The sequence below is a fragment of the Mesitornis unicolor genome, unplaced genomic scaffold (assembly GCF_000695765.1).
Source record: "Mesitornis unicolor isolate BGI_N332 unplaced genomic scaffold, ASM69576v1 scaffold6599, whole genome shotgun sequence".
NCBI lineage: Eukaryota > Metazoa > Chordata > Aves > Mesitornithiformes > Mesitornithidae > Mesitornis > Mesitornis unicolor.
This window is the reverse complement of record NW_010205153.1, coordinates 47,483-60,429: the sequence shown is the minus strand read 5'-3', so window position 1 is coordinate 60,429 and position 12,947 is coordinate 47,483. Positions and strand designations below refer to the sequence as shown.

At 36.4% G+C, this 12,947-nt stretch overlaps 1 protein-coding gene across 2 annotated transcripts in view; it reads right to left on the bottom strand.

The window, feature by feature from the left end:
* The window catches only part of EFTUD1 (elongation factor Tu GTP binding domain containing 1), a 75,345-nt gene that overhangs the window by 15,306 nt on the left and 47,092 nt on the right, over positions 1–12,947 (bottom strand). For both annotated transcript variants that reach the window (XM_010191282.1, XM_010191283.1), the window contains 3 exons: positions 10,527–10,658; positions 7,810–7,957; positions 4,009–5,012 (listed from right to left, as the gene is read on the bottom strand). In XM_010191282.1, coding sequence (XP_010189584.1) covers positions 4,009–5,012; positions 7,810–7,957; positions 10,527–10,658 — 1,284 coding nt within the window. The remainder of the gene's footprint in view (positions 1–4,008; positions 5,013–7,809; positions 7,958–10,526; positions 10,659–12,947) is intronic.

Below are 12,947 nucleotides of genomic sequence, written 5' to 3'. Positions count from 1 at the left end.
AAAGCAACTTGTAGTGAAAAACAAATTTACATCAATTTCTAAGAGGGTTCAAATATTTTATATTATATTGCCCTGAAAAAACACGAATGCATACTGTTACCTTTTAAAATGTGGGCAAAACTGACTCTTACTGGAAATAATTAGAAATACACGTTACTGCATAGTACACGCCACCTATTCTGACTTGACAGAAAGATGATTAATAAGACAATAGCCACGTACATTGATTTTCACATATACTGTGAGCCTTTTGTGGGAAACCAGAGGAGATGTTAGAGTGATTTTATTTGCCTTTATTTTTTAAATACAGAATCCCGTCTGCGTTCAGGAAATTCAGCACAAGCACACAGCTACTATAGTTACATCTTCCTGTCAGATGCAGGTAATGGAGCATCAGTTCAGCACCAACCATTTCAGAGTTCAGAGCTCTCTAATAAAATGTGGGTTGAAGTGTTCTTTCTACCATCACTGATCATTTTATCTGCTCGTGCCCTTACCAGGACCTCCTCACTGTTCCTCTGACTGAACTTCACTTTTACTGTGCACAGTGGTCGTCTTATTGCTCGTGAGGAAACTGAAGAAACACTTTAAGATTCTATATTTAAAACCACAAAAATATCAAGGAACTCTGAAGATAAGTCACTGAGTTTGCCATGCATGTATAGCCTTTGTTAACATAACTAAGCCATTTCAAGTCTATGGAAATTTCAGGGAGTCTCGAAAATCCTCAGATATAAAAGAGTCACATCACAGCACAGCCCACGATTCAGTAAATGCTGCTTTAAAATGCAAGCTTAACCATACACATTGCAAAAGAGCATCACATCACTGTCACTGTATGTATACGGTGTATACACCACACAGTATATATTAAAGCCATTTATTAAAGCAAGTAAGTTCAAAACCACTTTATAGGTTATTAATGTTATCATTCAAAATATTTATTTTACTGATTGTTTTAAGTAGGACTTAGAAAACTTTGCATGCATATTAATGAGATAAGCAAGGTAACATTTACCACAAAGCACTTTAGATGCACATATTTTATGGCCATAATTCACTGAAGATTATTCTTTGAAAACATAAAAGCCAGAAGACAATTTATAGCTTACTAAATGGTTTCTAGCTACATGTATTTCATCCAAGCAGTCAGAAGTATTGTCTCAGTTAATGCTATCACTAGGAAGTTACACAAGGTCTCCAGTTCTACCACTATGGGTAGACTGCAGCATACTGAGGAAATACTGGTTCCACCTCCACACTAATTAGTTGAACGGATTTAGCAGCATCAATCACTAAGAAAGTCTACAAGATTTTCCTATTCAAAATAGTGAAAGGTATTTATTTTGAAAATATGATACTGCTTCAACAACAGCTTCAAGGTGCTGCAACATACAGAACAAATCTATGTGTAATAGATGTATTAAGTCCAGCTACTTAAAAATAGTAAAGTCCTGTTCACCACTTTAGTAAAGGATACTCCAGTACCTCAAGTGAAAATGCTAAACAATTTCAGGATTCCCTGCACACTAAAAAAATTGAAGCTTCATCCTGGAAAGAAACAGTGTGGAAGGACAAGATCAAAACTGCAAGAGCCCAGAGGACACCATAAACTTGGCAAACAGGGAAGGAGGAGCTGCTCTTCTGTTTTGGATACTGCTTGTTTTCACTTAAACAACTGAGCCAGAGATAATACTATAAATTGAACTTTACTATAAATATTCTACTATAAATGAACATTATTTTTTAAAAAATAAAGACATAAGAATTGCTATTAAAATCCAAAACCAAAAGCTACAACAGAGTTCGGTAAAGTTCTTTCCCAACTAAGTTTCACTGGCAAGAGCAACATGAAAAGACAGTCTAGCTTTCAGTCTCCAGAACACAAATGAGAGAAGGGAAGAAGAGCTCAAAAGGTGGGAATATCAAAAGACAAAAACTAACAATAATTAAACATGTGGTACTAGTTCAGAACACTCTTCAGCTTTTGGGAGTTTACACAGAACCTCCATAAAGCAAGAGTGTGTAAAAAATGGGTTTATTCTAGTGAACTAACTGCAGCAGTAAGATGCTCAAAGTATAACTTCCTGGGTGTACGTGGGTGGGACTGAAACCTAAACCCAAGGCCGTTACATTGGACGTGCACAAGCTTGCAACACATCTCTGTGTTCCTCTTTCCCTGCTCCTCTCCTCAGCTCCAGTTCAGTTTGTTCTCATTGTCAGAAAAGTCTGGCATAAAAAGCTTTATATATGGAGACAATGAACATGAAAGAAGTAGCTTCCGCAGAAGCTAGTGTCTCAGAAACAGTAAGTTAATATGAAAATACATTAAACTCAACTGGGTATCAATACATGGAAAAGCAACTGAGAGAATTAAAGTTACAGAAGCCAGTTGTTTATCATGAGCCAACTGCCAGGTCTGAATGGGCAGCATGTATGCTCTTCACTTCCCTAATGAGGATGCAATTTATGAGCTTACACTTCCATAATAAAAATTAAACCCATGAATTTGTAATGAACCAAGTACATGTCCACGGTTATTATCACACAACTCACATTCATTAGACTGGACTAATTTGCTTGCATGTCTGAGTCCTAAATTACACTCATTAAATATATATACATATATATATGTATGCATTAGAAAGCCATGTTTCCATTTGGTTTTATGGCACAACTGATGAGCCAATACATGTTAATTACATCACTATAAATAATCATGCCTTTTTGGTAGTGGGCATTTTCAAAACCAGCAATTTATACAGTGGTTTTGTGGTTTGAAAATAGGTATCTAGCTTACAGTTAGATGAAGAGATTCAGAGGTATTGTGCTAATGTGCTCCTGGAACAATTACGTGTAACAATGCAAAGTCTAATTTTGATAAGCATTCTTATATGCTAAAAAATAATTAAAGATAGTTTAAAAATGCAGATGTTCTATGTCTTGGTAAGGTGGTGTTTAAGATAATGTGCTGTTAAGCTTAAGGCAGGACACCTTTTACCAGGGCTACTAAAGAGTACCTCCAGAACAGAACAGGATCATGCATCTGTACAGAACAATTGCTCAAAGGCATTTCTTTTCACTACATACAATTGTAAATTTCTGCTCTTCAGACCAGTTTGTTTTGTAGCACTGCTGCAGTCATTATGCTTGTGTGCACAACAGCTGAGGTTTTTACAATAACCAAATCTTTCATTATTGTACGTGGGATATACTATAACTTCTGTCAGGAGTAGCGAGTAAATCTGCTGACAGCTTAAACGCAATGGAAGTCAGTTTTAAAGAAAATCTTTGTGCATCGAATCAGATTCAGCATTTAAGTAACTCCCATAGAAAACTCCAAAAACAAATGTTAGGGTAAGTTAAGAGGTGTTGTAAGTAGGTCATAAAAACAAGTTTAAGTAGGTGTAAGTGGTAAGGTAATATAAGTGACACAAATTTGGTATGCACTGGGTTTGCAACGAGAGCAACTTGCACACCAGAAGGATATAGATGCTACCAAAAAAGAAAAGTCTGCCAACTGGACTGTAACAATAATTTAAGATTCTCTCTTTTTCCTGATTGTACTCCTATATTGATATATATATTATATATATTATATTAACTAAGATTCTACACTCATTTTACAAACAGGACAGGTTTCCTCATCTCTTCATGGAGCTAATACTTAATTAAGAGGCCCAATACTGATATTCCTGTTTACTGAAGCTGATATCATAACATTTTCATAAAAAGACAACATTTTGTGTCATGCATTTCCAAAAAAGTACAGCACTGTTATTTAAGCATATGTTTCAGATGAGTAAGAATAATGCTACATTTCCATTCACAGTAGTATAAATACCACAGGCATCAGAGAGTCATTGTACAAATCTACTGGAGAACTACAAAAAACTTGTGACAAAACTTTTAAACAAACTATACTTTCTGATTCAGTCTAATTTATAAAATCTCACCTTGGAACTCGCAAAGCAAATTCCTCACAAAGGTTTATTTTGTCTGTCTTACCTAAAACTTCTGCGGTAGCCATAATTTCACACGTGTACATCGCTGCCATAAGCCTCTGTGGTTTTGCTTGCAAGGCGTAACGACAAGCTTCCTTCATGGTGGCAATCAGCTGTCCAGAGAAGGGACCATAACAATCTGCAAGTGAAACTTCTCCCTTGTGTTTACTAATTTTCTCAGGCGATTTTGGAACACTTTCACCACTGTCCTGGTGTTCACTGTCACTGCAAACTTCATCAGTGCAACTGCTCGTTGGCGTAGTGTCTTCGTTTTGTTTATTTTCTATGGCATCACATCCCCCTGAATCCTGACTGCTCGTTGACAGCATCTCTCCAACTTTATTCATTTCCCATTTTTCCACGGTAAAACAAACACCCATGAGGGGTTCTTCACACATGGGGCCTGAAAGTGTAGCTAGCTGAAATCCACTTACTATGCTGTTGTCAAAGTCTCTGTATTTACTTACTTGTTTCACAGCATTCCCAAGGCACTGCCACACAGACCTTTTATAGCCCTCAAAATTATGTAACAAAATATTAGGCCCACACTTCCGTGGTCCAAATGACCAGATTTGATCGACAGCATTTCTCCACTTTCTTCCCTGCAGATTTTGCTCCAACTTTTGTTTGAATTCCTTGATCCTATCAAGAGTCTTCTGATTTATCTCATGGGTTTTTTTGTCTTCATTCAGAGATGTGTTGAGTTGCTCCATAGTTCGAATTAAGTCACTGTTTTCTTCAAGAAGACGAGTCACCTCCTCAGGAAGTGGCATTGCTCTTACACTGAGAGTAGCTTGTTTATTTGGAGTAGATATTGTAACGAGCCCATCTGAATCGACCTGAATTCCTTCAGGGATTTTATTTTGGTCCTCTTTTGTTTGGTGTATGACAGCAACTTTCTGCTGTTTTCCTATTTCTTCATTCACCATATCAACTTTTGGAGGTCTTGTTATTGTCTCTCGGAATGGTATAATAGGTGCTGATACGCTAATCTGTACCTTTGCAAACCTATAAAATTAAGTTTAAAAATTAGTTTAACATTTCAAAAATACCTTTAAACTAGAGGTGGGGGGAAGTCAGGGCAACGACCTTAACGTGGAGCATATGTTCATGAATAAATCTGACTGCAACACAGATCACTAGATAATGCACTTCAAACAAACTCTTTAAAGCATTATCTATTTAAAAAATGAAATTTTGACTTTTAGGTCTTCAGAAAGATTTGGAAATGAGCTGAAAAATATATAAAAGAAAAAGCTTTGTGGTGCCTCTGCATAAATCACTGTTTCAACCCTATCTTGGCAACTATGTGCTGTTGTTCTCTTCCCTCAAACGAGATACAATAGAACTAGAAGAAAATGAGAATAAGGATGATAAAAAGTATGAAAGTACAAGTAGTCTTCAGATGGTTCAAGGATACAACAGCCTACAACTGTTCAAGGATACAACAGTCTACAAAATCATGAGCGACATGGGCAAGATTGATCAGGATTAACTGATGACAAACCACAACAGGCTCTGAACTGAAAACAATTAAGGTCCAGGTGAGCATTATGGTTCCTTTGTTTTTACTCCTCACCAGACACCTGCTCTAGGTCACGCTGCTGGAGATGTGATACTGAGCAAGATGGACACCCTATTTGAACCAGTACACAGTACCAGCACTGCTTTTACAGTGAGGTGCTCTGAAAAGATGAAGCACTGGGTAAGCTGAAAATGCTTTCATAAAGGAGTGCAGAGCCACAAGATTCTGCAACCTTGTGGGTTCAGATCAAATGCCTTCTCTGCAGCTCGGAGCCCTTCAGAAGCTGATACTCCCATTTTCTCCATACTTCTGTCAGAGCAAATTAAAATCTGTGCACAATATTGTGCTGCCCATGTGCACAAAACTGGCACTGCAGCACAGAAGCAGGAGGAGGATTAATGTAGAGGAAAAAAGCCCCTGGTGACTTCTCACTGTGATTAGCTGGTGGAAGCCTTCACCACCATTCTCCTTGCAAACCTAAAGAATTTTGATCTTGTAACAGATGTTAATACACAAGGCACCATTCTGGAGGTAAAATTCAGTGATTGCCTGCATGGAAATGCCTTTAAGTTGGCTTGAGGAAGCAAACAAATTTCAAGTGAAACAGCTAATCCAAGTATCACCAGAGAGACATACTCATTATAGAATTATGCCAGATAATTATTTCATGTATAGACCTGTCATTAGCAGCAGACTTTTCTCTGCTATAAAGCAAAACACAATCCCTCTCCCTCACACATCCCAAGTAACCTTCTATTGTACAGCTTCAATGAAAATTAAGTGCTTTTTTTTAAAATATAAATGTACTTATGTGAGTACAGCTTCACACAAAACTAAAACATAAACACAAGAAACTATGGGAGATAATTAAAATAAATTGACCATTAACAACAGACTGAAATTAAACCATCAGTTCTATACCAGAAAACCCTATTATTTCAGGTCATTAAACACTTTTCAGTTTGTTAGAAGAGTCCATATAGGAAGACTCTCAAAGATAATAAAATTTCCTAACGGAAGAAAACAAACAAATTTTTAACGATTTGGATGAATCTTATTTGTGGACTAATCATGAAAGGTTAAATTCGATCCCTGCCTTTAAAGGACCAAAAAAGCACAAAGTAAAATGGGGTATGAGACAGTAGGTGAAGATTTTGCTCTTTTTCCACACTAAAAGAAAGGGAAAAATCTTACCAATGCAGTTCAGACTGTTTAGCTATAACTAATTTTTAGTCTGCTTTGCTAAGGCACAAGTATTTTTTTACAGAAATTATTTGGGACTAAGAGTTGAAAGATAGAACCCAAAAATCTTTCTTTTTTTCTTTTAAACTAAGTTGGGAAATACCCTACACCATGAAGAAAACCTGCGTTGGAATTTAGGAAAAACCAAGCACAGCAGATATAATAAGACAGAATGACAGAAGGTTCAACAATACGGTTGTATTGGCATTTATAAAAGTGTTGAAGTGTGATTATTAAGGAACTGCTGTATCGTTCGCAGCAATGCTATTGTCAGGGTTTTTTAGATTGGTTTGTATTTATTAATTATTTGTCTTGAAGTGAGTACTCTGCAGAAAAAATTTACGACATTTAAAAGGGTATTTCACAAAATGAGGGAAATTAATTACTAGTGATTAAAATGCTCTGAAAGTAAAAGCTTCACATCTTTGGGTATGCCAATGTGTTATTTTACTACGTAGCTAGAAAGTGCCAGATTTGTTAGCTCTTTCATATATCTAATAAACATCTCTATTCATAAAGGATCACCTGTTTTATCTTCAAATACAACGTCATGATTTCAAAATATCCTGTATGCTATTTTAGCTGTTTACTGTAATCACAGGGGATGAAAATTGCCAATGGCACCATGGCAAAACCCTAGTTTTTTTAGAACTCTGAAATGGACGTTTATTAAGTGCACATAATCAGCATTTGTTCAAATACAGGATTTGCAGGATTTAACCCAGCTGAAGATACTGGGATGTTGAGAGCTTCCCATCCGATCTGGAAAATAGCCTTCCCAGGAACAACTTTGGAAATGAAACATTCCTACCACTGGTAAAATGGTAAGACATACAAAAGTGATGAGCTAGTGGCTTCTGCCCAACTGCAGGTAATTTTACGGATACAAAAAGGGACATTTATGATCCAATGGTAAAAATCTGGTGACGGATGAAGCTTCTATTTTACCAGGACATAAATCAAAGATATGCATCTGACAGAGAAGTACAACAGACAACTACTGAACTAAAAACATTTTTTCCTCCTTGCCCCTCTAACCTTTCTTTCAGGTCATCCAAGCAGCGCTGAAGATGAACTTCTCCTGCTGTCACCAGCACATGCTCTCCTGTCTCCTGGATTAAAACTTGGACACACGGATCAGCCTGGTTTAAAAGCTTCATTCCTCTGACCAGCTGAGGCATGTCACCTGGCAAAATAAGGCATTATTAACAAAGAAATACTGAAGAGGTAGAATATAGTTAAAAAGAAAAACAATAACACTCATTTTTGTGGAAGTCTAAACACAAATGCGTATTTTAGGAATACTCAAAAACCTTCAGCTAAGTTCTGAGATCCTTCTGTGGGCAAATTTCTGCTTTTGAGTCACAAAGAGCAGTATAGTTTAAAGGCAGCAAATAAAGACAAAAGCTATACTCACAATTTGTCACCAAGAATTCATGTAATGATGATAAAATTCATGTGACACAATCATAACCATGGTACACATTTGAATGGATTGCACATTCCTGTTCTGTGTAGTTTTACAATAGGTTTAGTACACCAAGCTAACTATTGACTGTGTTGACTATGACTATGTTATCTTGCTTCCTACATACAATTAACTACAGATACAGCTCATAAACAGCTTGAAACAAATAATAATTAAAAAAATGTTATTGATATGAAATGATTGAAAATTTGAGGATTTCACCCATTTTTACAAATTATCAAGAGATATAACCTTATTTATTACAACTGTTTGAAGTAATATTTCAGTAAATAATTGTATTTCTTTGCAATTTTTCATGGGCAAGTGTAGCAACGTGGAAATTGCTAATGTTTAAAATGCCACAAAATGAGAAATAACAACATGTTAACTTTATTAAAATAAAAGCAAAAATTATTCCAATTCCATATGGATTAATTAGAAGGCATAAGAGCAAATGAAGCACAGGAAGGATTTAAACTAGCTGGAAGCCACTGAAAAGCTTTAATGCTATTGCAACCTGATAAGGGGAAAAATTTGGAATGTGAGAGCTTTTCAGTGAAACAAAACACAGCTGTCCCTAAAATGAAGGTGTTTAGAAAGAGCTGCCTTAAAGTTAATGGAGACTGAAGAACCACAGCTGAGTCAAATTTGGCTAGATTACATCAAAGCTATGCATAAACACCTCATGTCAGCAGCCTTTCATAATTAATACAATTTTTTAAAATTAATTATTATTCCTTTTTCTTATTTTACATATGGGGTAAAGAATACCCACAGGCTTTCCAGGAATACATATTCATATTCCGAAGGAAGAGTGACATTAAACTTCTCATTCTCTTGAAGACTATTAAAAGAAATATGATATTGTATATTTAATGCTAAGCTTGTAAAAGTATAATACAAAAGTATCCTTGAAAACCAGACATAAATAAAAAGTGGAAAAACCACAGTGTTAGTTCACGTGGCCAGCACAGTTGAACAAAGACTTTCAACCTTGTCTTCTGCATTTAAACCCACTGAGAGGGATGCGTAGTTGGTTTGGGGTTGTTTGTTTGTGTATTTGTTTTTTTCTTTTACAGCTTATGGTAATCATACAGGAAGATGTTGACATGAATGTGAGGACATGCAGTAACTTTATAAAATACACATAGGGAAATAATTTGTATTTATTTGAGTATTTTTTTCAAAGAAGTAGATAGTTTTGAAGTTAGGTTTGCTGCGGAAATCCACGGCACTCTTATGTGACAAAGTGTTCAGCCCACCTCAAGACTAAAGGCAGCTTGCTGGACAATTGATTGCTTTCAAGCTGAGCCCGCAATGGCCAAATTTTGTTTGTCTTCCTGTTATTGCAAGGAGCAGCTGATTTTCAGGAAACTTTTGCAAGTGTAACAAAAAACAAAACAAAACAGAGCAAACATCTTTGAGGCTTCTGTCCCTCTAACAAATTTGGTTCAAACCATAGATGCAGAAGTGACCAGAGAGGAGAAACTAAGGAATAGTGTGAGAATGATACAGCTTCATTTCCTTCAAGAAAAAAAAAATACCTCAAAATTGGTCAGTAGTTCTAGAATCACATTCCTCTAACATTTCCAACTTAATTCCACAGTCAGTAGAACCAGTAATTTCCAATACTTTCAAAACTGCTTTAACAAATGCAGGATGTACAATATATGATTATCTGCTATTCAAACACACAGGACAAATAGCAGCTTAGCTGCCCAATCACTTTCTAAAAACCATGTAACCTTAGAGTATTTTGTAACTGAACAGAAAGCCAGTTATTTTGATTCTAGCACTACACAAAAAATGGAAATTTGGGCTGAAAGTCAAATATAGCCAGAGATTACAAATATAGCCAGATACTACACTCTGGTTGGAGTGGGGAGGGGAGAAATCAATTAGTACTGCAAATATGAACCACGAGTTTAATGACATAGCATAAAAGAATGTCAGTAGAAGTGAAAAACCCAAAGATATACTTACCTTCACAGAAAAGGAACAGTGAACCTTTAGAACCACATACTGTCTTTCTTGTGGAACAGCTAAGTATGAGCATAAAGGGCACAATAAGGTATCTCCTGACCTACTGAGACATGAACTACCCAGCTAGAAGAATTCACACAGACAATAAAGTATAGCCCTCTAGGCAACAAATATATTCGTTTTATATTGGGTCAGGCTCTGGTTCAGTGGGTAGATCATAAACCAGTCAGATCACTAAGGGTGGGAAGTCACATTGCTACCACATTGAATTTGCGTTATCATCCCCATTCTCCTTGAAACTTACTTGGATGTTTCGGTTCAACAGCGACCCGCACAATCGGGGTAGCTTCAAAGTTGAGAGGGGTAAATGGTGGACAAGCTGGCGATGTTGACAGTGTTGCAGACTTCAGCACAAAGTCTTGCAGGCCTCCTATTCCTAACAGAAATAGGAAAAGAAAAGCAAAAGAGCAAAAAAAATCACTCACAGTCATATTAAATGAGGCTAAAGACGTGATCATCAAGCTAAAAAAAAAAAAGCAATCTGAAATTATTCTAATTACAAAAATCTAATTCAAAAATTCCTCACTGGTCATATAAAGTATCTGTTAAAATATTTGTGCATAATCTGGGTACTCAAGTCTCTGGTGTGACATTTGATATTCAGTCTCACGGTTCCCACTGCATTCCCTCTGTATTTTAAAAAGGCACGTTTAGAACTCTGAAGAACAGAAAGGGCATGAGGACTTTTTTCCCTTCCAATATGTCCAGTCCTTTGTACAGCTCAGACTTATTTTTGGTCGTTTAAATTTAGAAAAATTTAGATTGCAAGAGCCCTCCAAAGGTCATCGAGTCCAACCTCCAGCCCAAAGCAAGGCTCACTTCAAAGTTAGATCAAATTGCTCAGAGCCTTGTCTACTCAAGTTTTAAAAACCTTTAATGATGGAGATGCATGGCCACTGTTGGCAAGCTCCTCCAGTGCTTAATTACTTTTATTGTGACGATTGCTGGGGTTTTTTTTTCTTCCCACCCCCCTTATGCCCATTTAAGATTTCCCTTTTCTGCAACTTGGATCTTGTAAAACTTAATTTATCATATAGTAAGCTATTAATTCTAATCCTAATATATTTTATAATGCTGGCAAGTTGAAGAAAACTTAGCTTAAATTGTAGTGATAAGAAAAAAAGAAAAAAATATTAGCTACTAATCTGCAAAATAGCTGCTCTAAATGCATGTTGAGTTTTGGTTGGCTGGCATATTCAAGACAATTTGAAATTACTGCCTTCAAATTCTGAACCAACAGGACATCATTCATAATTTAGTCAGAGCTGTAAAAACACTACCAGAAGTGTTTGAGTAATAAGGACAACAAATAAAGCTGATATTGATATATACAGTCACTTTTCCTGACTCTTCTTCAACCATAAGCAATGAGCGCTGCACTACTTCTAATGGAGGATAAATTAAATCCACATGTAACTTATTATAAGAAAACGGAAACCTTTAGCTCATAGTCTATATCTGCTTAAAAATTAAATTTACATTTGTAGATTACAGTAAATTTGTGCTCCCTCCTCCTCATTCTCCCCTACGTGTCCAAGTAGTGATAAACTGAGAAATTCTTAACCCCAGCTCCCCAGAATCATCCTAATACTTTTCCAGGTTCTTTTTTGGCTTTGTCTTTATTTGAGGCCAGAAACAAAGAGGGTCAGCTTCCACCCTATGAGATCACGAGGGATTTTAAACTTTAAAGAGCCAGTCTGCTGCAGTTATCATCTGCAGAATCAGGCTGCTTCTGCAGCTCTGAAGGCTGAATGCCTGGCCAGTGCCAAAACCTGAAATGTCACTATTTAAGAAAACCTGCCCTAAAATAACTGGAAGCAGAACAACATTCAACGGCTTTAAATGCAGGACAGCAGATGCTACAAAGAAAATAAATCTGTATAAACTCTGTGTTGCACCTGACCTATGACCAGCATTATTTCCTCCTTTTCACTTATTCAACATGTGGTTTGAATGAAAAACAAATGCTGGATCATCATCACCACCAGGGACTGAGAAAAGGGATGGGTCCATTTTATTCTGATCTTCTCCAGCTGGTAAAAGGAAAATGATTTAGACTGGGAGGTGAACAGCTTCTTTTCACAGTGTAATGTGAACCAGAGAAATCAAGTTACCAAATCTTACTTCAGATAGACTCAGTCTTTTCTTGAGACACATTATAGTACTTCTACTACCATAAAGAAAACTTAAAACTCTCTGCTCTTTCGTTTCACTTTTGAAGGTAAAAGTACATAAGTTATGCTGGTGTCCGGCAAAAATAACACACTAAAAATAAAAAAAATCTGTCCTTTTTCATGAAAATCTGTTGGGCTGAAAAGCCGGGCATTTTAATTGCTTAACTGTGTGAGCTAGCACAGAGCAGTGTCCAGCCATGATGAATCGACTTAATTTACAAAATCTTAGTAACGAATGTTGGCGAAAAACCCCATAAAGATTGAAGGTTCTTGGACACTTTTTTGCATAATATGATTCTGAGTAAGTAACTGCTAATGCAGTTTCTGAACAATATCCGATGAAGATGTAACACAACTAATTGCAAGGTACCACATGACATGTCAGCAGAAGAATTCTACTAGTTATGCTGATACATCAATCCTAAATTTACTTCTTGCTCATCCCACCGAAATTCACACGTACTACTTGAGATCACAGACCTCAAATGTAT